The sequence below is a fragment of the Haliaeetus albicilla genome, chromosome 21 (assembly GCF_947461875.1).
Source record: "Haliaeetus albicilla chromosome 21, bHalAlb1.1, whole genome shotgun sequence".
Taxonomy (NCBI): Eukaryota; Metazoa; Chordata; class Aves; order Accipitriformes; family Accipitridae; genus Haliaeetus; species Haliaeetus albicilla.
In genome coordinates this window covers 12960136-12986071 of record NC_091503.1, presented here as the reverse complement: position 1 = coordinate 12986071, position 25936 = coordinate 12960136, and the positions used below count along the sequence as shown (strand labels likewise).

The window sequence follows — 25936 nt, the reverse complement described above, 5'->3', positions numbered from 1 at the left end:
CAATTCTTCACTTTTTTTAAATTGAGATTTTATACCTCGTGCAAGTGTTTCTCCTCCTGAAGCCTTGCTATGCTGACTACTCCATCCTGACAATAACTTCACTGTTTGTGTTTTTACTTTTCTTTTTTGCATGGCCTTCACTTGTGTGCTTTTCCACACCTAAATAACAAACTTCTTAGTAAAGCTGAGTCATTAGCACACAACTGGGCTGCACCAGTATAGGTCCTGGATGACAGACAGCTGAACCATGAGCTGAGGGTTACAGGCAAGGGAGGGCACTGATTTTAGAAGCAGCACTTTGTACAGGGAAGAAGATGCAGGTATACTTTGTTGGGTGGAGATGTATTTCCAAATAGAGTATCTTTTGTGGAGATGGAGTGAGTTGTAATTATAGGTGGAATTTTGCTGAGAGTAAATGTTTTTACAGTACCTCCCTCCTGCATTCAAATCTTGTTGCCTTAGATAATGTTCTCCGATATGTGGTTGCTGAGTACTGGAATGGCTACAAAACTTTATGGTATTCTTCATGGCCACAGGAAAGCACAACTGCTGCCCTCCCAAGCCAATGGAGGGAACTGATGTTGCCAGTGCAGCAATGCTTGTTCACTATTGTACATGGGCAAAAGGGATGCTTGGAAGCTGCTCTTCTGGGCTATAGGCTCTAGTCAGACTTTTTATTTCTAGTGTGTTGTGATGGGAAAACAAGCCTCTTGAGTAGGTCCCGGGGTGAGGAGGCGGGGTGATAGTGCAATAAGCAGTGGTCAAAAATGGGAAACAAATCTTAAAAAGAAAGGTTCAAATGCCTTGACTCAGTGAGCAAAAACTTGCTCATCACAGAGTTTAATTTGATTTGGTACGTTTAGTAAATGCCTTGGATAACATGCTGAATAACAGTGTTTTCAGGGCTGTTTGAAGCCTAGTGGAAATAAGACACTAATTGTGTCAGCTGTGTCAGCTTGGTCAGTCAGGTTGATTTGGAGTAGCAAGAATGGAAACGTGCTCCAGCCATGCACCTTACATGATGCTCTAAGAGAACCAGGTCAGTCAGTGTCTTGAATAACACAAACACAACTCCAAGTTCATTTATTGGATTAAATGCGTATCATGGTAAAATTATGAAGTAAAGCATCAGTCAAAATCTCACTGGTGTTTCTGTCAATACCATGACTATCTTTGCTGAGATGCACTCATAAGTTACATAATTAATAATAAATCATAAGTCATACACTGATCAATGATCCAGGTAGCAAGGAAACTGTGCAGATATTAACCAGGAAACAGGTATAATTAGGTTAAATTAAGCAGATTGGAGTTCTGGAGGTTTTAGATTGCATATCAATAAGAGGTAGCAAGAAGCATGTTGCTCATAGTTTTCTTAGCATTTTTGCTGATTGGAACTCTCAGCAACCTTAACCTACAAAGTTTAGAAAAATGAGGGAAAAAAGCAAGGTGGTTAGAAGTCAGCAATTAAATGTTAAAGGCTGGACCATTTTCCCCCGCTACCTCATTTTTTCATGAAGCTGCAAAGGCAGGAGAGAATGAATGTAATGTGAGTATATACACACGGTGAGAAGACAGGGGAAGATAAGGGGCATTTTGAGATTATTCTGGACTTGTATTAAATTTGATAATTTCCAACAGTCTTTAAATTTGAAATAAACATAAGGAAACTGCATTGTAATGCAAATGCAGGTTTCCCAGTGAGGAAAAGAGAGCCTATAGAATTCTACAGGTTTTTTTTTTTTGTTTCAGGGATTTTTTTCCTTTCTGGGACATTCAAGAGGATGAACTGCATTTCCCTTGAAGTCAGCACTTGGCATGGGGCTAGATGATGGCCTGTGTGCAGAGGGCTTTTATGGCTCCACCTTACTCTCGAACAGCAAAGCCAGAAGAGCAGGTGTGATGCAAGGAAGCAAAATTCTGCACTCTGTTTTCTGTGGAGGGCTTTCTCATTAAGGCAATGGAAAGGAGCAGTAGAGGGATGATCTTTGAGGCACAGGGTGGTCTCTGGCTGCTGCCTTACTAGCGGGGGGTGGGGGGTGGGGGGAAAAAGGACATATATTTCAGTACATGTGGCTACATGGCTTAACGTTGAGCTTTTAACGCTGCAGTTCACATTTTTCCATTGAACAGTGAACCTTGGGTGCTGTCTGGGAGCAAGTAATAACTCATTCTAGGGAGAGCAGAACCTGCCAAAAAAGAGGATACTCTTGGATTTGTTGTGTCTGATGAAGAAGTGGAAAGGGTGGTCAACCTTAAATTTCAGAACATGGGGAAAATATGGACTTGTTAGTCCTGTAATTACAGTAGCAGCAGCTGCCTCAGTGCCTTTCTCATCAACTGCAACAAATGACTTGTGAATAACTCTGGAGATCAGCAAATCACCCTTCTCAGCCATTCCACTGAAATCAGCATTGCTGCTGAAGGCAGTGTGCATTCCCATGCTGCGCAGATTATCACCTATGTCGTATCTCTCCTCCACTGTGAACTTGGGTAGGTACAGATCCACGGCAGTTTCGGTCATCTTCTTGGAATCAGTCCATTCAGACAGCTTCTCATATGTCAGCTCTCTTTCCAGCTATCATTTAAGAAAGAGAAGTTGTTTGCAAGGAGAAAACAATTAATTAGCTATGAATTAATCAATTGTATGGCAATTTAATGAATTAAACACTTTTAAAATGGCAAATTTAACATTCAGCTGAAAACATGAGGTATAAATTGCTTTTACTGATGATCAGAGGCAGGGTGTACAACAAACATTTGAGACTTAATGCTGCAAAGTTTTGAGTACCACCCCTGCCAAATTCAATGCAAAAGAAAGATAAGGCACTCAACACCTGCAGCTGCCATCCCCTGAGGTAGTTCTTTCCTCTCTTTTAATTCAGTCTTGATGTGAAGGTAATTGCCAGGAGATTGTCAGCTGTGCAACTGACACGGTTTGGTCCAGTGCCATAGAAACAGGTGTTAATATTGCACATATTCCCTTGGCAATTTTAAAACAAATTGCTTCCAGCAAAATCTTTCACTGCCACTCTGTGTCCTGGGAACTATGTCACCAGGGTTCAGCTCAGACTAAATGGAGAAGAGCAATGAATGATGTTCTTGACACGATAGACACCAAGAATTTAACAGTCTTGCAACTGTAGTAACTACAGTGCCAGATCTCATTATTGCAACAAATGCAGTCTCACCAAAATCCTAGTTTTTCAGACAGCAAACAAATAGGGGGGAGCAGGGGTGTGGGGAGCAAACAAAATGAGAACAAGAAGGTGAATAAACTTCCAGGCCATGGAGAAGAGGTGTCTGTTATCTCAGGAAGAGGCTGTGACTACTTGTGCAGTACTGTCCCTCCTGAATGTGCAATGAAGGGAGATTTAACCCTTACAGATCATGTAGTATTGGGTGTCAGTCATGGGGCTGTTGAAGACCTAAGTATCTGATTATGCACAGTGTTGACTGTCTTCAGTTCTTAGCAAATGAAGAGCACTCAACGTGGAGGAACTTTCTTGGGATTAGATAAGTATTAAAGGAAATTAATTCAGCTAGTGGAGGAGATCAAACAGCATATCCTCCAAGGGGGAGATATGGTTGCCAGCCTGTCCCTTTTTTTTAATGACTGGGTGGTGATACAAAATAGATGTAGCATACTTTTTTACCTGTTCAAGACCTGTAGTGCTGTCTTTGATGTCATCGGGAAGGAGGATGAACATACTGAGTTCGTGGTTCATATACGGCAACTCAATCATTTTGAAATTCATTGTTTCCATGATAAGAACTGGAAATGTCTGTCTCATGTACATCATCTTCACAGGCTTGGTCTTGTTCTGTAAAGTATTTGTTTATAAGTAAGAAATCATTCCTTGAAAGGCAGGATGATGATGACTCAGTGCAGTGAAGGGAGAGGAAACTTTTGTAAACAGCTTTTACAACAGTGATCTGTCATTCATTTTCCAAAGCTTTTCTTGACTGGACAATATTGCTTATCTTGGTGTTTGTCCCAGAGCATTTTGTTGGGGGTTGAACAGACTGATTTTTCTCTTCTCCCCAAAACATGCACAGCAGCACCCAGAGGAGGGAGGAAGAGAGTTAGAAATGTCTGCAAGGAATGAGGGGATGGAGCAGGTATGGGACGTGGCCTTACAACACTACAGCAGAGAAGCGGCTATGGTTTAAAAGGACAAGTGTTGTGCAGTTTTTCTGTGGTCTCTTCTCTCTGGCAATAAAAAGTGACTAGCTGATTGCTCTTTATGTCATAACCCTTAACAGAAGATAACACTAATGGCTGAGCAAAGGGGGTCATGAAGAGGGGAGTTCCTGGCAAGCAGTCACCTTTGCAGGAGCATGGAACCTCTCTTAACATCTACGTCCCTTCATTCAGGGAAGCAGCCAATGTATACATGCTAATCAGAAGGCAGAAGCTACAGTTGGTGGAAATTGCACAGAGCTCTTGTCTTTTGATGTGAGTTCATTGACACCTCTTATGGATACATGCCCTTAACATTTCTTCTAGTCTCACCCAACCACGCACCCCCTCAGGGTACCCTGTTGCAGCTGTATTTGAGCAGGTATGTTTGCGCCCAGCTAGGCTGGGCAGCACAGAGGCCCAGGTACCGTACTCACCCATGACATGGCATATAGTTCCTGTGCATGAAGCTTGGACTCTCAAAATCATGCTTTTAATATCTGCCCTTTTAGCACTGTTTTACAAAAATGTCCTAAGTGACTCTAGTGCTTTCAGAAATGGTAGCTGTTATCTAGAGCACATTAACATTTACATGAGCAGCATCTTAGTGTTGCAGTGAGCTGAGCAGTGACACATTTTGCTGTAACCAGCTATTCACAGAGAGTCTAGTTACCACAGGGATACCGAAAAGACTTATGAAATGGAAAGATTTCAGCAGTAGCTGTTGTCACCAGACTGTTTATGGTAAGAAGGGTACTGGAGAAGCTTACCTTGCTCAGTCGGAAGGGTTGCAGTTCTGTATTTTCTGCCCGAAATTTCGTTTCCCATTCCGCCTTGAAGTAAATGGCATTTACCAGGACCAGTTTGGTGGTGCTTCCCACATCTTGTGGACTCAGCAAATTCTTGATTTTGCCTTTGGAAATCAGAAGAGTCAGGTGTCATTCCAGTGTAGCACAGTGAGGATGTTTTGATTGTTTTTTTCTCAGTTCAACTCCTTAGTGAAGAAGTCCATGCCTCCATGCCCTACTGACTAAATTACTCCCCTGATACAAATCGCTTAGTTTGTTTACAGTTTCCAAAGCCGTTTTCTGCCCAGTTCTCCTCCTGGCTGACAGGGATTGACTCCTTCCCCCAAAAAAGTCACAGCTTTATGGCGAGCAGCTGGAAGCAGAAAGCCATCTATTGCCTCACCAGCTGGTTATGCCAAGTAAAAGGAGGCCAGCACCTCTGGCCAGCGCAGTATGGTACAGCTAGGTAGGGTCCCCTCCCCGCCTTGGAGCACACTGGTCAGCAGAGGGGTTTCTCCCCTCCGTCTGCTCTGCCTGTGGTGCATGGGTGCAGCACCAGGGCAGCAGTTGTGCTTGAGGAGCAGCTGATGCAGAGCACAGCAGAGTCAATGGGAGTCTCCCCAGGGAGCAAACTGAGGTCTGGGTCAGGTATTTGAAGCTCCTTAAGTGCTGCTTTTTCTCTGTCCTCCCACTGCATCTCTGCTCACGGTCCGTGTCAGAAGGCATGACCTGGCTGCTGCAGTAGCACGCGGGGAAGCAAGGGCGCCTGCCCAAAGGAAATGGCAGGCTGACAATAGGAGAGGAAAGACTTTGGGGTTGAGCTCAGCTTACCCTCAGTTTGTTTTTCAACCCAAGTGTTGATTTCCTTTCTGGATTGTTCCGATGCTGTCTTAAAGTTAACCTTGTGTGGCTCTGCTTTGTAGTAGTTCTTACTGAGCTGTATGTATGTCTGAAAAAAAAGAAAAGGAAAAAAAAGCCAAAACCAAAAACAACAAAAAAGGAAGTTTTATACCATAGAGGATAGCTTCTTGGGCCTAGAGGACTGCGGCATCTTGCCTGTTACTCTCTGTTGGACTGTGAGCTAACAGTTAAGAAATAACAAAAGAACAGAAAGTTCCCTTCTTTTGTTCCCACTTTTATTTGGAGAAGCGAGGAAGGCTGTGCACATTCCATGGATGTGCTTATCTGAATGTCTCATTTACAATTGTAGATTTTGGGATTTCCAATAATAAAGCCATGTTGCATAAAAAGGAGTCCCTGCACTTCGGTCAAAGGGTAATGCATCTTTAAATGCTGTGAGCAGACCGAATGGTATTCTCCAGTTATCACTGGAATCCAGGGCTCTTATTTGCAGTATTCAGGGTCAGCTTCAAACCTGTTCTACTGATGGCAAGTAATTAAAATGAGAACTGTTTTTTGCCCCTTTTCTTACTCGTCTCTGAGTTTTAACTTACAAGAAGTAATGGGAAGGTTTTTTCCACATAAATGCGGTTGGCATTTCTCAGCGAGTAGGTGGTTCTGGGTTTGTTGATGGCAGTCGTGACCTCTTTGAAGCTAGCATGGATATCTTCAGCTTGCTTGTACTCAGGATCCTGGGAAAGAGAAACCATACATTCAGCAATTGCATTTTTGGATGAAGTTTTCAAAACATGCTATGATGTGATGTATGTTGGAGAAGGATTTGGTTTCCTCTCTCTTACTTTTTATTTTTCCAAGTTTACCACCACTGCGATTTGCAGGGCTCTGTTTATGACTGGATTAACTGATTTGCCATATAGCAAACCTTCCAGACTATCCCAGTGACTTGTCCTTCCATGCTACTCAGAGTCTGAGTGAGTGAAAGGAACTGAACTTGAACCTGTTGTGAAGTATGTTGGGGTTTGTACTTTAAAGAGGAGTGCAGACAAGGAATACTGGACTCCTAAAGCTGTATCTGGACATTTTGATGCTGGCAATTCTTTATCTTGGGATTTCAGTTCTAAGAGATACCATTTTTCTTCTCTTTGGTCTCCCCCGAGAAGGTCTGGCCACAGAAGACGAGCCTTCAGCTACTGCCGCTTCAGTGAAATGAAGAACCTGCAAGCAGAGTTTCCACAGGTATGAAATAGGCATAAAGGAACTGCTGTGACTTAAAGCCAAATGGGGATCAAATGGTTGTCTTGGTTTGCTCCTTATGAAACTCACTGTGCTATCATCTGCTGCTTAGGTGACTAATCAAAGGGATGCTGCAGCTGTAGTATATGTAAACCCCGTAGAGTAACAACGAGCAGCACTGTCCCCCTCCCAGAGCATCGACGCAGTGCTCCTGCCTGCACACTGCAAGGCTGAACCCCTTTCCGCAGCTGTTGCTTTCAGCAATAGCAATGTGTTTGGCAAACCCAAACGGTTCTCCCCACAATAATGGTCCAAAGGCATCTGAACGGGCATGCGGTGACACAGAGGAGAGTGCTGGGTAGTGCTGAGCACCACAGCTCCCTTTGAGCCAGCAATGTGCCCGTGTGGCATTAGGAAGTATTGGGTTGGGGGATGTGGAGATACTAAAGCCCTTCCTTTTTTCCTGCTGGATTGTCAGGCAGTTGTTTAGGAAAGCATAAATCAAGATAGAAAGAGGCATCCTGGCCAGGGGAGAGAGGGAGGGTGCTGGGATCTGCAAGCCTCCTGCCAATTAGTTAGGAGCTACTGACATCCGCTGTTTGCTTCTCAAAGGGAATATCTCATCTGTAACAGAATCATAGAATCACAGGATAAATTAGAAGGTGTAGAATAGTTTAGAAGAAGTCAGGTTCAGAGAACCTCTGTGCTCAGCGTGCGATACCCACAGAACACTTTCTCTTAGTGGAGAAGTGGGGAACCTGCAATGAAATGAATAAAATTTACCATTCACTTGTTACGTTCTGTGGTCTCCCATGGTTCCTTGTCATTGTGGTGGCAAGTTTTTCTAACACTAAATTTTGCAGCCAATACAAGAGCCAGGTATTGTATGGGGTGTGTGCTTCGTAGAGCAACCTACCTCTGCCATCTCTCTTGCTGTATTGCCTTTTGCACCCAGGTACATCAGAGCCAGAGCAGATGATATGCTCCAAGGGGAAAAGAAAATGTTTTTGCCCTTGTTGGTCTCATTCAGCTTGTTGAAAAGATCAACTGTAAACTTGCCAACTGATGTTGAGACCAGTTCCATTGCTACAACCTGGAAAGAGGCAAGAGACAGAATTGTACTATTTGAATTATTAAAATTATTTATGCAGTGCATATTAGGGAGAAATGTTACATGTGCAATAAAATGTATTGGCACCCACTAAAACTGATAGCCTAGTTGTATGTTTTATCTTCCACACAGATGTTGTTTGCCACCTGTTAGGAGCAGCAATTTCTTTTAGGTTTTTTTTCTTAACCAGATAATATTTTCCTATAATTGTACATATGTCCTCTTTTATACAGCTGTAGTTTTCTTTGTGTTTCTTTCTGCCTTTGGTTTTCAAAAATATGCAGATTTGTAAGCTGCCTATTTTTCTTCCTTTTTGTCCTTAACTAATGATTTATCAAAGTAATGCTCCCAGGGGAATTTAAATGCAGTTTTAGTACGTAGGTTCACAACTCGCCCGAGTTTCCCACTACTTCATTTTGGATCTGTATAGAATTGAGAGCTGATACTGAGAAGAATTTAAGCATAATTCTTAGGCTCGTGTGCTTTTCCTGGCCAGCCACCTATTCTGAGTAGTATGAATAGCAAAGCTATTATTTGCTTTTAGATTGATGGAGTTTTATTCATTATGTGTGCCTACCACCCCTTCTGTATGTTCCAGCAATTTTGTTTTCCCCAGAAACTAGATTCCTTGAGGTTATGAGAATTCCAGACTTGAAGATATCTGCCTCATATTGTTTTCCAGTCAAGAGACCAGAAATGTTATTGTTGTTGTTGTTGTTGTTGTTTATATTTATGGAATGGAGCAATGGGGCAATCTCTGAAGTCTACAGGTATTTATCAAGTGTTCCGTTGCCAAATACTACAGTTCTTTTGACAGTCAGTGTGCTGTCAGTACCAAATCTGTACCACAGAGTGATTTTCTTTCCTTGGAGAACACAACCAAGAGAGCATCAAGATGTAGATTGCTCTGTTTTCCGCTAATGAATACTCCTCTGAGTCCCTGGCCTGATAACATGAAGTGCTGTGCCTTTGCCGAATGAAAATGGCCTTTTCTTCACCTGAAGTATGGGACTCCTTTATCAAACTGAAGATTTTAATTTATAAGACAGTTGCTGCCCTAAGAAAACCATCCTTCTTGTGATCAATTCTGCCTGGAATTAGCAATTTTCATTAGCCTCACAGATTTATTTTCTCTAAGGGTTGACATCTAGAAAAACAAGAGGCAAGAATAATGCACTATAACACTGGTATATTATAATTTACCTATACAGTCATGCAAACTACAAATCACTTTTTAAAAGCTTCAGAAAAGTTACTTACATTGGTTTAAATATTTACCTCTGATCCTGTGAGAGAGAAGACTTAGGTCTTGTCCTCAGTCAGGTTCTGCGTTTGTGTGTTAAGCAATGAATAAATTTAGAAATATATTACTGCTTGCACCTCCCTTTCCTTCTCCCATACGTCCAGGCTGTTGCCGCCTACTCAGAGCTCCTTTCTACCACACCCCCAAAAGATCTTATGTAATTTTGTCCTCTTTGCTGACCTTATCACTTTTCAGTTTTAGCCATTTCAAAATGGCACAATGGATTTAAAATCTCATCTCTATTGTTACACCACAATAGTCTACTGACAGGACAGCAGAACAGTTTACCCATTCCAATGGTCTTCTGGTGTTGTGGAGACAACTGGTCTGTTGTTTAAAATAAATGACTGGTAAAAAGGTTACACAACTAGAATGCTTGGGTTTGGTTTCTGGATATAAGCAGATATTGTAGGCCTGATTCTTCTCTCCAGCTTTGTGCAGCTGTGACTCCTGGGTTTCAAATGTGGTACATTAACGTAAAACGTCAAGCTTAGTGATTGAATTAGACACTGGGTGTCCAGCTTCAGACTGAAGATCATTAGGAGCATAGAGAGAAGCAAAGCCATGAAGGACTATTCAGGGTAAGGAGTGGATACCCCACTGGTTGTGTTGGTGTAGAAATCTCATTGCAGCCACAGCTGGGAATCATTTGAGAGAAACACTGCAAAACACAGAGTTAGTGCACAGTACTTGCATGTACTGAAGGAGGGCAAGGACTGAAACAACCCCACTTGGAGGGCTCAAGTAAGGATGGAGTGACAAAATACAATGGGGGCAAACATGGCACAGTAGTTGTCACTCTGCAGTCCCAGAAGGCAGCCGAGCTGCTGTTGGGTGGTGGAAGAAGGAGAAGGTGGTGGCAACAACTGTAAGACCCTGGGGGACAGGGGAAGGGGAGTGGAGGAAGGGAAGGAAACTGTACTGTGTGCTAAGCATTTTGCTGCAAGGCTGATTACAGGAACAGAGTGGGTCGAGTCTTCTAAAAAGTGGCAGAAATCAATGTTGTGCAAGGCAATGAAGAAATGCCAGAAATTAAACAAGTATTGGGTTCAGTACGATAAGTAAATCCTCAACAAATCAGGGTAGGAGAAAGGTCAGCTGAATGGTTAGGTGGTGGGAAAGCCTAAGCCAGGAGACTCCAAGTCCCAAAGAAGTACGCTGAGAGCTAGCTCCCTTTGCTAGTCAAGATGCAAGGATGCCAGGCAGGATGAGAAAGGGAGGTGGCAAGGCAGAATGGCTGTTGATGAGAGAAAATCACACATGTTAATTGAAAGGGACATCCAGAGGTCAACCTCCTGCTTGGAACAGGGCCGTCAGTAGACAAGGTCAGCCGCAGCCCTTCTGAGGATAGAGATTCCCCAACCTTTCTGGGCAACATTCTCCAGCGCTGTGCTGCTTGCCCTGGGAAAAGGTTGTTTCCTAATGTGCAACTCACCCTTCAAGCGTTGTGGCCATTGCCACTTGGTAATGATCTGGTACTGCCAAGAGGACATTCACTCTGTCACCTTTGCAAGCATGCTTAAAATAGTTGAAGGAGAGAGAAAAGATGACTCACATTTCCATTGATTTTAAAGGCCTGTGAGTGAATTTGGGTGCATGTTGTCATGGTTTTGTTCCTCCTTGGCCTCCCAGGTGTGGCTTCCCTGTCTTTATTCCTGAGGCAGATCAGGAATCGCTTAAGAGGCTTGGCCACGGGACGTGAAGCCCTTGCATTAGGTGAAGCAGGGCATGGCCGAATTGCACCTGAACACAGAGGGATCCTGTGTCGTGTTTCACAGCGGAGACAGACAGAAGGCAGTGCTGTTGAGGTCATATGGGGATAGAATAAAGCACTTGTGTATTGGGTTTGTGTGCCAGGGTTTTGATAGTGGGGGGGCTTACAGAAGTGGCTTCTGTGAGAAGCTGCTGGAAGCTTCCCCTGTGTCTGACAGAGCCAATACCAGCCGGCTCTAAGAAGGACCCACCACTGGCCAAGGCCAAGCCCATCAGTGATAGTGGTAGCACCACTGTGATAACATATTTAAGAAGGAAAAAAAGTTGCAGGACACACAGAAATGGCAGCTGGAGAGAGGAGTGAGAACATGTGAGAGAAACAGCCCTGCAGACCCCCAGGTCAGTGCAGAAGGAGGGGAGGAGGTGCTCCAGGTGCTGGAGCAAAGATTTCCCTGCAGCCCGTGGGGAAGACCATGGTGAGGCAGGCTGTCCCCCTGCAGCCCAGGGAGGTCCACGGAGGAGCAGATCTCCACCTGCAACCCGGGGAGGACCCTACGCCGGAGCAGGGGGATGCCCGAAGGAGGCTGTGACCCCGTGGGAAGCCCGTGCTGGAGCAGGCTCCTGGCTGGACCTGTGGCCCCGTGGAGAGAGGAGCCCACGCTGGAGCAGGTTTTCTGGCAGGACTTGTGACCCCGTGGGGGACCCACGCTGGAGCAGGCTGTGCCTGAAGGACTACAGCCCAGGGGAGGGACCCACACTGGAGCAGTTCGTGAAGAACTGCAGCCCGTGGGAAGGACCCACATTGGAGAAGATTGTGGAGAACTGTCTCCTGTGGGAGGGACCCCACACTGGAGCAGGGGAAGAGTGGGTTGACTCGTGCCCCCAAAGACGATGAAGCGGCAGAGACAACATGTGATGAACTGACCGTAACCCCCATTCCCCATCCCCCTGCGCCACTAGGGGGGTAGGTAGAGAATCCGGGAGTGAAGTTGTGCCCGGGAAGAAGGGAGGGGTGGAGGGAAGGTGTTTTGAGATTTGGTTTTATTTCTCATTACCCTACTCTGGTTGATTTGTAATAAATTGAGTTAATTTCCCCCAAGTTAAGCCTGTTTTGCCCGTGACGGTACTTGGTGAGTAATCTCTCCTGTCCTTATCTCGACCCATGAGCCCTTTGTTGTATTTTCTCTCCCCTGTCCAGTTGAGGGGGGAGAGTGATAGAATGGCTTTAGTGGGCACCTGGCATCCAGCCAGAGTCAACCCACCACAACTTACTTCACAACACTTTTCCTATGCTCCTTCCCATTTGGGAAGCAGAGCCAGAAGGGACCCTGGAAGCAGCTGGCCACATGGAAGAAAACAGAAAGGACTCAGTGACAGTCATCAGTCTTCTCTCTGTCAGGAAAAGGGAGTCCTGCCATTCCAAGAAAAGATGTTTCTAGTAAGATGCTTTTTGTGTGTGCAAGTCCTGTAAAAGACCCGGTCCTTTGCTCTCTGTTGTGAATTCAGAGAGTTAGGAGCATCCCCTGCAAACATGCATGACTGATTAGGACATTCTCCTCCATAGGAGAAAAGAGCTGTGACAGGAATAAATGTGTACTGGGAGATTTGCATGTAATCATAACTTAGGGAGTTAGTATTACAGGCTTGATTCTCCAATTTGATCTTGTCTCAAACCAGTGAAATAAGTGGCAAAGCAAAATGAGGGTAAAGTAGTGCACTGCTGGGCTGGCAACAGTGCTGAATGCATGAAAGGTTACAAAAGAGACAGTTTCAAGGCACATGTGTTTTATTTTCCTCCAATTCTATAGTGTTGTTCAATATTTTCCAATTGCTGTGGGACAGAAATTAGGAAGTATGTGTTAGCCCCTCTGCGTGCAAGAAAGAAGCACCAGTATTGGGAACACAGAGGATTTTGCACGTTTATTTCATTACCAGCTGTGCCAGGCTGCAAAGTTGGCATAAAACTGACAAGCATGTGGGTGAGGTAGCTCTCCTGGGATGACCAGCTTAGTGACCTGAAACCAATGGAGATTCAGCAGCATTCTGCGGGAAGGAGTTTTTCCTGTTTCTTTTCTTCTTATGTACCAAAGCAAGTACCAAACCTACTGTTTTAGATCAACTTAGTCTGTTCTGCATCGTGGCAGTTCTGGTTCAGAAAGCACTGAAAAGATGCATCAATGTTGTACTGTGCACAGTCTGGTGCTTATAGTGTAGTGCTGCCATTTTGGGGTTCTTTGACCAGGAAAATGACCAGAGGTGTGAATTTGAGGTTATTTTTAATATGTCCTCTCTTCTACCATTGAGAGATTTATCAACAGTACAGGAAAATTAAGAAGTGCACAGACTATTGAGATGCTCTTCGTGGTGCATATTTTGTTCATTATTGTTGTTGCAAGAGCCTGTTTAGCAATGGTTGAGTTTCTAGGGGGAAGAGAACCTTCCCAAGAAGAGGATACTCTTGGTCTTGTTGTGCCTGATAAAGAAGAGGAAAGGGTGATCTGCCACAAAAATAACAGTAGCACCAAGACTTCGTGATGTCAGTGCTGCTGAACTGGCAGCTGCTGCCTCTGTGCCTTCTTCATTGACTTCCAGATAACATTTGTGAAAAACTTGTGACAAAAACAGATCACCATTCTCTGACATTCCTGTGAAATCAGCTTGACCTTTAGTGAAGGCATCTTGTATCCCCATCGTGCTCAAAGTAGATCTGAGGTCGTATTTCTCTTCTAAAGTGAACCTGGGCAGATAAACCTCCATTTTCATTTTCTCCATTAGTTCTGGGCTGGTCCATGCAGACAGGTTTTCAAAAGTCAATTCTCTTTCTAGCTGCAGTTAGTAAAAAGAGAATCAGAAAATTACAGAGCATTCAAAAACCTGTGCCCTAAGGGCTATTCTCTTTTCTTAAATGAAGAACTTTTCAAACTGTTGTAAGAACACAAGAAAAACAGTAGTGAAAGATCAATTTGGAGATCTTTTTGACTAAAGGAGTGTGTTGCTCTATGGTAGGTCAATGCAGTATTTGAACTGTTCTCAGTAATTGTCAGGGAATATAGCTGGGTTAAATACTTGTAGAACAAAAACATCAGTGTCAAGTAACAATAGTCTGGTTGATTCGCTGTTCATATTTCTGTCCTCCCTACATTTTAGAATTTACTGAAAAGAGCTTTTTTTCTACAGAACACCCACTAACGTAAATGAGAATTTAATAAAAGTTTATTATCCAAAGGCAGGATCAGTCTTTTTACAGAAGGTGGCAGTATCCATATGTATTAGCTCTGCACATCCTGGAAAGTAATGGAGGCTGCCCAATTTGTGGTTTGGGTTTTTTTGGAATGAAATCGTATCTGTCTGAATCGGTATAGACAGTGGATCTCAACAGGGCAGGCTATCTGTCCTCATTTTTGTTCAGCTGGAAGAAGAGCCAGTCTGGTAGGGTTTGGGTTACCTGTTTCCAGGACTAATTAACATTAGGAACCACAGAAGTGCCAGCTGCCAAAAGTAAGAAATCTATTCGGAGCTCCAAAAGCTTCAAGTTCACAGTGCTAGACCAAGTTGGGGATTTGCTTTAACCTGAGCCTGACCAGTACCCTCCTTCCTAGAAATACGACTGCCGCCTGGTCTTTTACCTTGCACATGCATAAAGTAAGTAAATAATGACACTCTTGTTTTTTCAGATGATTTGTGTTCTCAGTTGCTTTACCTTTTGTAGGCCAGTGATGTCACTTGGTAGCAGGATAAACATGCTGAGATCATTATTGACGTATGGAAGCTCAAGAACATCAGTCTGGACTGATTCTACGTAGGTACAGTTAAGTTTATCACTCAGGTACATCATGGGCACTGGTTTAGTTGTATGCTGCAACAAATCAAATTAAATGTTTGCCATTTGTACTCTGAACAGTAGAGGAATGAGTTAAAGTAGCACAGTGGAAGTTTATTGTATTTACTGAACAAGCTGCCCCATGTGTCTGAGACATCCTTATGGCTTGAAGTGGTATGACACAGGATCTGCAGAGGACCCCTGGTCTTCTGGAAAGGCACTTGGAGGCTAGGCAGGCTATCCAAGGTGTCTCAGATGACACCCATTATAGGAAGCTGTATTCCACTCTGATTTGTCATATGGTTAACAATGAAAATTTAAAGAACTAACCCACACAGTTTTGTTCACCTCCTTGTTTTCTCTGCCTTCAGAGAATGGAAGCTTGTTTCAAGTCAGCTTCTGACAATTTGACTCATGGCTCAGGTGCTAGTATGTGTGTGCAGTCTTTGTGCTGAAGAAAATATACTGTATGCTTTAAATCAGATAATTTTCATGCCGCATGGATTTAAAGATTGACAGGAATTTCTCTCCCCCATCTTTTTCAGTTTTTTCCACCCGCAGTGTAGGATATAAGGCAGGATACTCCCATACCATGTTTATTCTGAAAGGCCTTTGCCTGGTAGCTTCAGCTTCAAACTTTGTTGCCCACTTTCCTTTGAAGTAGAGCGCATTTATCAGGACTAGCCTGGTGAATGAATCTACGGATCCAGGAGGCAGCAGATTTTGGATTTTACCTAGACAAAACAGAAGGACATTTACACATTTGTGCAGTTTTACTGTTTTGGTGTAAGTGTTGGCGCCGTTTCTGTGGATATAAGCCAGGGAAATTGTAAATGCTGATACAGCATGCGTCTATCTTGAGATTATTCACAAATAGGTGGTTACTGGGGTAATCTTGATTTACAAAGAAAAGTAAGCCACATTCCTCCCGTGTTCAGATGGAGGACGCTAATTTTAATAAGGGCTTGTCAGTAGATGACTGCTTTAGGAAAACTGATCTGATTTATCTTTCTGAGGTGAATTGTTTACCTGCCTTGGGCCCCTTGGGTACGGAGACTTTGTTCAATGCCGAAATGGCTTCTTTTTGAATTGGGAGAGGGGAGGCTGGACCTTACCTTCAGTCTGGTGCTCGACCTTGGAATTGATCTCTTTTCTGATTTCATCTGCTGCTCCCACAAAGTCAACTGATTGTGGCTCTGCATTGTAATATTTCTTGGCTAATTTTAAGTATTCCTGCAGTGCAAGAAAGACACCTGTCTTATGTTTGCTGCCTGCTGCCAATATGAATGGTAATAAATAACTACAGCCAAATAGGGAGAAAACATGATAAAAATTACATAGACTACAAGCACAGCATTTTTTCAAAGGAACAAAGTATTTTTTTAGTGGAAATACTCAATTTAAATGTTCTCACCTAACTACATCTGCAAATCACTCTGAAATTACATACACATCCCATAAAACTAAAATTTTAGTGTCCAAAGTCTCAGGAAAAGTCTCATAGAAAACATTTATGTGAAGGATAACAACATGATTTGCAGATGTAGTGAAAATATTTTAAAGTATATGGTTTATGGTATGTTGTCATAGATAGATCATAAAGGTTAAATGGCACTGCATAATCTGAATAAGTTGTCTACCTACCTTACTGAAAGGCAATGATTTTTCTCCATATAACTGGTTGACACTTTTAAGCAGGTAATTTTTAGTGGGTTGGTTGAGTTCAAAGTTGAGTGCTTTAAACCCACTATGGATATTATCCGATTTGCCAATTTCTGTCTTGGAGAAAAGGAAAAAAAGACATTATTCATCTGTTGTGTAAAATAGTTCAAAATTTCTAATTTTTTCCTTCATGCAGCTCCAAGTATTTCTATTCAGGTGATCTGCTACCTGTATTGCAACACAAGAGGTGTTCTAAACTGGACAGTTATTAAAAGAATCAGTTGAAAGTATTAGAAGTTGCAGATGTGGTATAGACACTGTGTCTCAGAATGCAAGCGTTAAGAGCCTGAACTATGTAAAACATTTAAGGGTTTGTAAGTGCAGGTTGTGAAACTAAGTATATCCGCCGAATGAGAGAGAGTGTAATTGTTAAACAATGCATGAAGATTTGGCTGTGTGACTCCTTTAATTTATGAAAGTCAAGTGTGTTACATGGAAAGTTTGTCCCTAAATTTCTTAATCTGCTTTTAATGTTAATATTTTGTGATTTATTTGTGTGTGTGTGTGTTCCAGTAATTGCAGTAAATTCTTTATATTGAGGTAACAGGATTAAATGAATGTGGGCTCAAACTCTCAAATGAGCTCAAGGAATTTAAGCTGTGAATTAGTAAACTAAAAATCTGGACCTGTGCTGTATTCATCTTGTCATTACATCAGAGGCATGAACAGACACTTATATTTCTGAACCATTAGAACGGTCCCTTTGCCCTACCCACAGTGCTCTGTAATTCTCACAGTTTGGACAAGCATTACTCATGAGGAACAATCCCTCTCCTGTTCATGCAGTGCAAATGGGTTGTTGACATAGCCCCTAAAATAAATCTTCCCACTATGGGATTTGGCTGTGGGATGTAGTTCGAAGTTCCCATTCATCAGAACTCATGGCCGCTGCGGCTTTGTGGGCTGACTGCAGGGAAATGGCTCACTCCCACAAAGAATAAGCATGACAGGAATGAGCAGGGAGAAGAGCTTGACACCACCATGGTTGAATAGTCAATGAGGAAAAACAGCCTTTACTGACTCAGAGGGATTACATTTGCTTTTCCGTACTTTTCTGCTATGTTAAATTACCTATACTTTGGTACAGGATGCCTGCCAGTATGTCAAAGAAATATCTCAGGAATATAATGATTCCCATTTCTCTAAGACCTATTGCAACCAGCTGGTCTGCCTTGGGAAATTCCAACATGTCAGTTAGTTTTTTTACCTATTCAACTGAAATGGAGACTAATTTCTGAAACATGTCAAGCATAGGTAGCCTGGAAAAGTTAATGTTCTGGGTTTTGTTTTCTTGATGCTGCATTCAAAGGTGTGGAAGGGCAGCTCTGTTCTTGTGATTAGCTCTCTGAGGTAGGAACCATGCCTGTTCAAAGAACATGTTTGCGCTAAATAGCTAGCTATTGAACAGTAATAAGTTGAGAAAGAAATTTCTTCTCAAAGCTAAAGGAAAAAGACCAAGAGATCTATTGAGAGAACATGGTAACATTAAATTTTAAATTTTGCAAATTTGAGGTTAGTTTTCGCAATTCTGCCTAAAAAGGGGAAGCATGTAATAAGTGTTGCATTAGGTGAAGGTATCACAGGATGCTGTACCAATTAATTGTGTACACCACCTCTGAGGAAAGCAAACATAAGCAAATGCAAATGTGGAAGGAAAATACAAGCAAGAGAAGATGTGACCCTGCCCATAGCTTGATCCCTAGACTTGGTGAGATACCTTCTGGAACCAAGCACATCGATTTGATAGATGTTCTTCTGTTCTGGAGTAGACTTGCATTTTTATGGTTGTGGTGACGTTTCTGGCTCCCTCAGTTTTATTAAAGTGAAGTACCTGTAGTGGAAAAAACAATGATAAATGCAGTGATAGAAAATTTGCTGTTTCAGTAAAATCTTTCAGTGATGTCATGGGACTGGTGACGAAGAGAGTCAAACTCGGATTTTGTGTGTCTATTCCTGACTGAATATGAAATCTTTGGTTAGGTCTTGAGGCCCATCTGTACAAAACAGCTTGTGCACACTAAGCTGAGGGCCGCAGGGCAAAACTCTCACATACCTGGCCTTTCTAGAGGAATCTTCCTGCTTTGAGTTATGCCCTGGGCTGACCAGTTAATACCTAGGAAGAGCCAATTATCTCCAGGTGGAGGCTACCAAAGCAGAAGTCTAAACAGAGCACTGCTCTGTGTCAGAAAGCATGAAAATGGTGCGGGCAGTTCCATGCCTTAAATCACTTGCTCTGGGCATGTGCACCTTACCCAGGCTACAGAGGAGTGCGTCCAACCTTGGAACATTTTTCAGAAGAGCTACGCCTTTTTTTGTTTTCCCTTCTTCCTAACAGAAGATCACTCCTTTCTTTGTTAGCCTACTGGCCCTCTTTTGTCCTGTGAATGAAGAATTAGGTCACTGCCTTAGTAGGTGGGATGACTTCTGCCTTAGCAGATGCAGACCCAAAAGCCTGACCTCCTGCGACAAGAGCTAGGTAGCTGTGCATTGGGGCTGTTCTCACTGCCGCCTGCTGAAGCTATGAACTTTGCACAAATACAACTTAGGGATTTCAGTAAGTGATTCTGCCTGTAAAATACATACCCCAAAGAGAGGGTTGTAGTCTCACCATGTTTCTTCTCTGATCTTGTGGATGTAGATTTTTGTTTAGCAAAGTGTGAAGCTTATAATAACTGTAGAGGAGAGTGTTTTTTGTGGGGGGTCGTTTCCAAAGAGCTGAGACGTGAGATGGGAATTGTCTGTGGCAGAGTAGAAGGAGAATCCAGGTCTCCCACTCCCTGGTGAGTGCTCAACTTACTGAGCTTTGTGATAAAGATCCCTTATTTCTGCTGCTGAGATTTAAAAGGAGACAATGTCACCAGTGCCACTTCTCTTGTTTGTTGGGGGCCTGTTTCCAGAGGTTAGGGTAGACTATTTCTCTGACCTGCGCAAGTGGAGAACTGGTCTATTCACTGCAGTGCCCATCAGAGTGAAACAGGAACTGCCATATCTGTGTGTAGAGTTTTGATGAGAGTAATTTTCCTACTTATGGCTTTCCTCTGTTCCATCACAGTAAATCTCCTGCATAGAGGATGATATTTCAAGAGATCAGTCCTTTCAGACAGCTACCTTCTGAAGCCCGGACTCACCTTTTCCATCTGATCTGCAGTGTTACCTCTGGCTCCCAAATAAACAGTAGCCAGGGCAGATGAAATGCTCAAAGGGGAGAACAAAATATTCTTGTCGCCATCTTCCTGACACTCATGTTTGAAAAAGTCAAGAGCAAAGCTTGTGTTGGCTTTATTCAAAGCTTCCATTGTTCTGAACCTGCACAGAAAGGGAGAAAAGATGCTATTAGCGAACTACTAATTATGACTGCTCTGTGTCTGCAAGTTTGTCTTCAGTTTTGAAGTTTCTTTCGTGATTTAAAGGCTTTCTAAAAGTATTTATTTATATGAAGAACAAGGAGGATTAACTATTATAAAATCATAAAAGGTTTAGTGTGTCCTGTTTCACTGATGACACTAGCTATCATTTAGGTTAGGCAAACCTTGCTTTGTATTAGTTCACCAGGACATTTATTTCACTGTCCTTTACAGCATCTTGGAATGACAGTGGATAAGGTTACTCACCAGTGCCTGGGCTAGAGGATACTGAGAGACTGCCTCTTATGACAACTTTTATACTTCAATTTGTGCAAGAGCCTTTCCATGTTCATAACTGTAGTGAACAAATACTCTGGTAACAGTAACAGTCAAACTATTCCTTTAGGACAGGGCAAAATACTCCTTCAATGCTTGGGCAAGCACTGCCCCAACTATTGCATGCTAAGCATCCTGTATTTCCTGTTTGACTTTCAAAAATGTCCTGAAACTTTGTCTTACAGCACTAACCCAGATCCTAGCTTCCCAGTTCTCCTGCAGGACAAGGTGTCCATATTCAGTAGACCACAAGTGCTGCTATTTGTCATTTGCCTTGCAGGTTTAGCTGAAAGCTCTAGGCAGGGACTAAGAGCTATTCTGGTTGGTATAGGATGGCCTTAGAATAAAGACAGTTTGTGTCCTTAGTAGCTTGCAAACCAGGACCTGACCCGATGTTCATAAGAACTAAAGAGCACAAGAACAAATTAGCTGACTTAAGCAAACACAGTGGTTCTTACTCTGCTATGATATATATGCTACCCACGAGCCCTAGAAATTACAGAACTCTGTACAATAAATTGCTCTTCCTGTATATTTTTAAGACTTCTACCTTCTAGACCATGCCTGTGCCATCTTAGTAAATTACTTTTCCAAGCATTCGTTGTTTCCCATTCAGATCCCTGCTTCCTTTTTTCTATGCGTTTGTCAACAAAGCAATATCATCCAAGAGTATATGAAATAAATAATCTCTAGAAATCATTACAGTACCTTGTTTTGTGCAGGGAGGAACACTGCTGCTCTGGGTGTCTCCAAGGTTTCTGCAGCTGACATAAAGGGTAGGGTGAATTTATAGTGTGTCTGGCTAGTTCTGCAGAGGTTCTTATGACTCATGACTGTGCAATTTATTATGCTCTGAAGGCCACATCCCTGTGGAAGAACTGAATCATCTCAGAGTAGGATGTGAAGTGATGGTGAGAATAATACCATACAAGAACCTTAAAAAACTGACTGCAGAAGTATTTCTATAAAAACTTGTGGCAACAGGCTAGTAACAACTTGAACTTGCACTGCTTTAAACAATCTTTCTTTTGCAGTTTGGAGGGTTTAAAAAAAAGGCAGTTGCTGACCTACTTCTTTTATGATTCGTCTAATAGCAATTATTTCTGAGAAACTGAGAGGCAGAGAAAAGACAGTGACTTCTTATGTGTGAGTTCTTCTATTGTCCGCTTCCTACTGAGAAAGTATTTGTCACTCCTGGTGGATTTCTGTTTTAGAAAAATGGATTCTAAGACTGTACAACCAGGGAAATGTTGTCACTGTGAGATAGTTAAGATTGAGGAACAGACACCAGACCCTTGCTGTTATTATCAGTGGCAACATCACTAGAACCTGGTGTGGGTCATAGATTAGACTTCATTTTTCTTCTGCTTCTGTTTCCCCACTCTAATCTGAAGGCTGCCGTTTGATCAATGTAGCACCTCAGAGATCTATTCCTTATTTTCCATTCCAGAAATGGATATCCTGTCAAATCCTCTTTTCCTTCTTGCCTTGGCTACTCAGATACCTCCTTCCCTGATTTTCCTTGCAGTCATGCTGTGCCTCCCTCTTTTGTCCTTTTGTAGCCGTCCATCCCCACTCTGACCCCTGACTGAAACACCCTGTGTAATCCTACCCTTGCCCTTTAATTAATTCTTTACCTCTCTGCACTGTGTCCTGGTTTTGGCTGGGATAGAGTTAATTGTCTTTCTAGTAGCTGGTATAGTGCTATGTCTTGGATTCAGTATGAGAAGCATGTTGATAACACACTGATGTTATCAGTTGTTGCTAAGTAGTGTTTAGTTTAAAGTCATGGATTTTTCAGCTTCTGATGCCCAGCCAGCAAGAAGGCTGGAGGGGCACAAGAGGTTGAGAGGGGGCACAGCCAGTATGGCTGACCCAAACTGGCCAAAGGGGTGTTCCAGACCATGGGATGTCATGTCCAGTATATAAACTGGGGGGAGTTGGCCTAGGGGGATCACTGCTCGGGAACTAACTGGGCATCAGTCAGCAGGTGGTGAGCAATTGCATTGTGCATCACTTGTATATTCCAATCCTATTATTATTATTATTGTCATTTTATTATTGGTATTATTATCATTATTAGTTTCTTCCTTTCTGTTCTATGAAACCATTCTTATCTCAACCCACGAGTTTTACTTTTTCTTTTCCCAATTCTCTTCCCCCATCCCACTGGGGAGGAGTGAGTGAGTGGCTGCGTGGTGCTTAGTTACTGGCTGGGGTTAAACCATGACAACTGTTGATAATACCACCTTGAAAACCTGGATAGGAGCTTGTTTCTCCAGGACTGCCTCCTTGACACTGAGCAAGGCTCACTCCCAAGATCTATCTCCTCAGCATAAACTGCCTTCTGAGAGCTTTCTTCTGACCTGCTGTCTATAAACATACATTTAACATGGACTTACGTTGTAGGTCAGTGCCTGGCACAGAGGATCCTGTAATGAGGAATGTGCCATGGGAGTACCTGCAAAATTTGCTGTAGGGCATAGGAGTGTGCAGCTGTAAAGGGTCCCTTGCCAATGGTGAACGTTCTGCATCAATATAATTTGGGAAGCGAAAGCTTTGTTAAAGTTGCTCTCTTCCTTGTGAGGCACCTCTTGACTTCAATCAGATGGTGTTTTCCTGCCCCTTGGGTCTTTTGAAATTGTAGCTACACAAAACCAGCATGTTTCAGTGTGAGTTGTAATTAGATGCATCTGCTACATTTTCCAAAGAGCGCATAGTGTAGGAGAGGTATTCGCTTCAGAATTAATTGCTTCCATTGCGCCTGGGAAAGTTGTAATCTGTTTACATTGGCCTTAGGTGGTTTCCAAAGCCTAAATGATTTGAGTAATCTTTGCAAATTTAGCCATGTTGTTGAATGAGTGATAGATACACGGGATAGACTTCATCCCTTAGAGCAATTACTGTGGATTTTCTGGTTTTAAAGCGGGGGTGAATTTAATTTGCTAACTTGTAATACTGCGTGCTGCTTTACAAGAAGTGGCTGAGGTGTTCTGTTTACACAGAAATGCTGGGTTAGACTGAATGAGAGGCTTGTGCTTTTGTACAAGGTTTTAAAGCTACCTTTTTAAAACACCTCTTGAATGGCATGGCTGGTCATTACCAAAAAAAAAAAAAAAGCATACCAAGTAACTAAAATTATACTTCTTTCAAAGGGCAACATATGCTAAATCAACATGATGGATTGATAACATTTTCCAATATCCTTTTAAATTAGCACCACCAGAGGACACGGCTCAATGGGTGGTGCTGCTGCTGACTCAGTAGCAGTGGTACCCTCACTCCCACTCTATACTAAGTCAACACAGAAGCACACTAGAAGTCTTATATTTGTATTAATAGTATCCTTCCTGTGGGAAGTAAACCTGTGGGCTCTTTCACTGTAGTCATTCATGTTTCCATTTGGTCAGGACAAATATTGGCAGGACATCAGTGCGCTGGCCAGATCTCAGCTATATAAATGCATTTTGTTTTCCTCCAGTTTCAGCGTCACTTAGCACAAGTCGTTGTGACTTTCCTACACAGTGTGTTGCTCTGTTCATCAGCACCTGGGTTCAGGAGTAGGTGAAATGCTTGATGTCTAAACAGAAATTTATAAAGTGCTCTATAATGGCTCTTGAGAGTCTTTAGAGAAAGACTTTCTGTCACAGAGAAATTGTAGCTTCTGCTTTCACACAGTATTTTAGGATACAACTTTCCATGGCTGGTTTTCGTGTTCATTGGTAGCTTATTTTAGCTATCAACTCTGTATAGCTCTTGGAAACCTGATTTAATTAAGAACTAACATGGTCTATATTTCAGGTAGATCAAAAGAAAAAGTGATGTTCGAAAGAAAGCTGTTCAGTTTCCCTGACATCTTCAAATATTTTTTCACTAGTACAAGCACTGTTTATTTACTTGGGAGGAAAGAATTTCTGGTTCAGGCAGCAGAGCACTCTATTCAAGTTTTTGGCTCAGCCAGAGCAGGCCAGTAGATTTTAGACATGAGAGGATTTTAAATGTCCCCAAACCTTTAAAAGGACTTCAGGAGATATAAGAATCATGGGGAGGAGAGGGGTTTTGATTTTGAAATCTGAGAATTTTTAAATTCCTTTGGAGGTCTGATGTAATTTTTTTTAAATCTCTGTGTGATTTAAAGTTAAAAACTGTAAAGAGGACAGGGCATAGAATCTGAGAAAATAGTAAGGGTGCTGAGTGACTAGATACATGAACTCTTCTGTGCTAAGAAGGACTGTGTTCTCAGTGATGCCTCTGTCATAATGTAAAAAAAAAAAAAATAATTTGTATGGATCGCCTAGACTGGTTATAACAGATTTTGGTTTGTGCTATAACAGATTTTTATGTAGGATAAGTTTGTATCATCCTGAAATCTCAAATAGTTTTTAAGTTTAAGAGGCATTAGTTCTTTGGGTATCTTTTTTTCCTATAAACTGTTGGCTGAGAATACACGTGTCTTTATGTTGAAACAGAGTAGATAGCTATCTGTTATGTACGTCCTACAAGTAAGTTTGCAAGCCTTCCCTTGCCAAGCAATCCTTGCTGACATACTCTTAACAGTATTTAAAACCTTATGAGTTGCCAGAGGGTGTGGTGAGGTTCCTGTATAAATATTACCGAGGCAGTTTGCTCCACACCTGCAGAAAGCAAAGGTGTGGTGAAATTTGACAATACTGGCACAATTCATCATTCTTTGGTATTACATCTACGTGCTTTGGCTTAGACACACTGTAATCAATAAAGATAGTGTTTTTCCTGAGAAATTCAGCTCTGTTAAGAAGCGCAACACTTCTGAGAAAGGACCGATCTCTGTATCTGAAAAGAGATATTTTATCTGTTAATGAATTTGCAAACTGTTTTCACATATGCAAGGGTGCAGTTTTCCTTTGAATGACTCAGGCAGTGAGCATTTTTGAAGTATCCCAGATAGTAGTTAACAACAAAAATATGAAGAGTGGCCTGAATTTCTCGATCATGACACACAGTACTGCATTATGAGTAATGACATATGTGTGGGTTGTATGCACTTTAGCTGAAACTTGTCATTTTTCCGAAAAAATCTCTCAAGGGGTGTAACTGTATGTCAGCTGCATGAATACTGAATCAGAAAGCTGATCCCTGCTTTGTGTTAATGGGTGTTTCCCAGCCTGCAGTGCTATAGTGCAAGATCTGCCATGTTGTGGGATGAAGAATGTCAATATCAAGTCGATGTATCTTCAAAACACGTTTCTAAACAAAAGTGCATCCTAAACAGGAGCCTTGTGCTGATGTGCAAGAGTAGGGTATAGAGGAAGGGCTCTCTTTTAAGAAACCCATTTAAACATTTGCTATTTTTTCATACAGCTTGACTGCAAATATTCTTGCCTGGTGGAATGACCAGGGGTTTCACAAGACAGTTTGTATTTTCAGAAGTTTCATCAGGAGAATTTCCCTGATACTTGTGGAAGTGTACTGGAAATCTTAGCTCTTCACTGATCTGCTTGGCACCTGATGGCCCTTCAGAGTTTCACACTTAACTGGTTAAG

General features: G+C 42.4%; 2 protein-coding genes across 2 annotated transcripts; both read right to left on the bottom strand.

The window, feature by feature from the left end:
* Nucleotides 1–1052: 1052 nt before the first annotated feature.
* LOC104311702 (heterochromatin-associated protein MENT) lies at nucleotides 1053–9624 on the bottom strand. The gene is made up of 8 exons (XM_009922382.2): nucleotides 9455–9624; nucleotides 7982–8158; nucleotides 6961–7047; nucleotides 6426–6563; nucleotides 5803–5920; nucleotides 4954–5096; nucleotides 3657–3824; nucleotides 1053–2578 (listed from the first exon to the last, which is right to left on the bottom strand). The coding sequence occupies exons 2-8, from the start codon at nucleotides 8147–8149 to the stop codon at nucleotides 2174–2176; spliced, it is 1227 nt and encodes a 408-aa protein (XP_009920684.2). The 5' UTR covers nucleotides 8150–8158; nucleotides 9455–9624; the 3' UTR covers nucleotides 1053–2173.
* Nucleotides 9625–13099: 3475 nt separating this feature from the next.
* LOC104311648 (serpin B10) lies at nucleotides 13100–21229 on the bottom strand. The gene is made up of 8 exons (XM_009926891.2): nucleotides 21123–21229; nucleotides 19863–20040; nucleotides 18452–18565; nucleotides 16657–16791; nucleotides 16128–16245; nucleotides 15604–15746; nucleotides 14893–15048; nucleotides 13100–14018 (listed from the first exon to the last, which is right to left on the bottom strand). Exons 2-8 carry the CDS (start codon nucleotides 20028–20030, stop codon nucleotides 13614–13616), a joined length of 1239 nt encoding a protein of 412 aa, XP_009925193.1. The 5' UTR covers nucleotides 20031–20040; nucleotides 21123–21229; the 3' UTR covers nucleotides 13100–13613.
* Between the last annotated feature and the right edge of the window lie 4707 nt (nucleotides 21230–25936).

Bases quoted from the DNA above. Each gene is read 5' to 3' on its own strand.
- LOC104311648 (XM_009926891.2), bottom strand. From the start codon at position 20,030: ATGGAAGCTTTGAATAAAGCCAACACAAGCTTTGCTCTTGACTTTTTC. The intron at 15,747-16,127 runs GTAAGGTCCAGC...TGTTTTGTCTAG, and splicing joins GGTCGAGCACCAGACTGAAG to GTAAAATCCAAAATCTGCTG. The intron at 14,019-14,892 runs GTAAAGCAACTG...TACTAACTGCAG, and splicing joins ACATCACTGGCCTACAAAAG to CTAGAAAGAGAATTGACTTT.
- LOC104311702 (XM_009922382.2), bottom strand. From the start codon at position 8,149: ATGGAACTGGTCTCAACATCAGTTGGCAAGTTTACAGTTGATCTTTTC. The intron at 5,097-5,802 runs GTAAGCTGAGCT...TGATTTCCAAAG, and splicing joins GGTTGAAAAACAAACTGAGG to GCAAAATCAAGAATTTGCTG. The intron at 2,579-3,656 runs GTAAAAAAGTAT...CTTAAATGATAG, and splicing joins GCACTACAGGTCTTGAACAG to CTGGAAAGAGAGCTGACATA.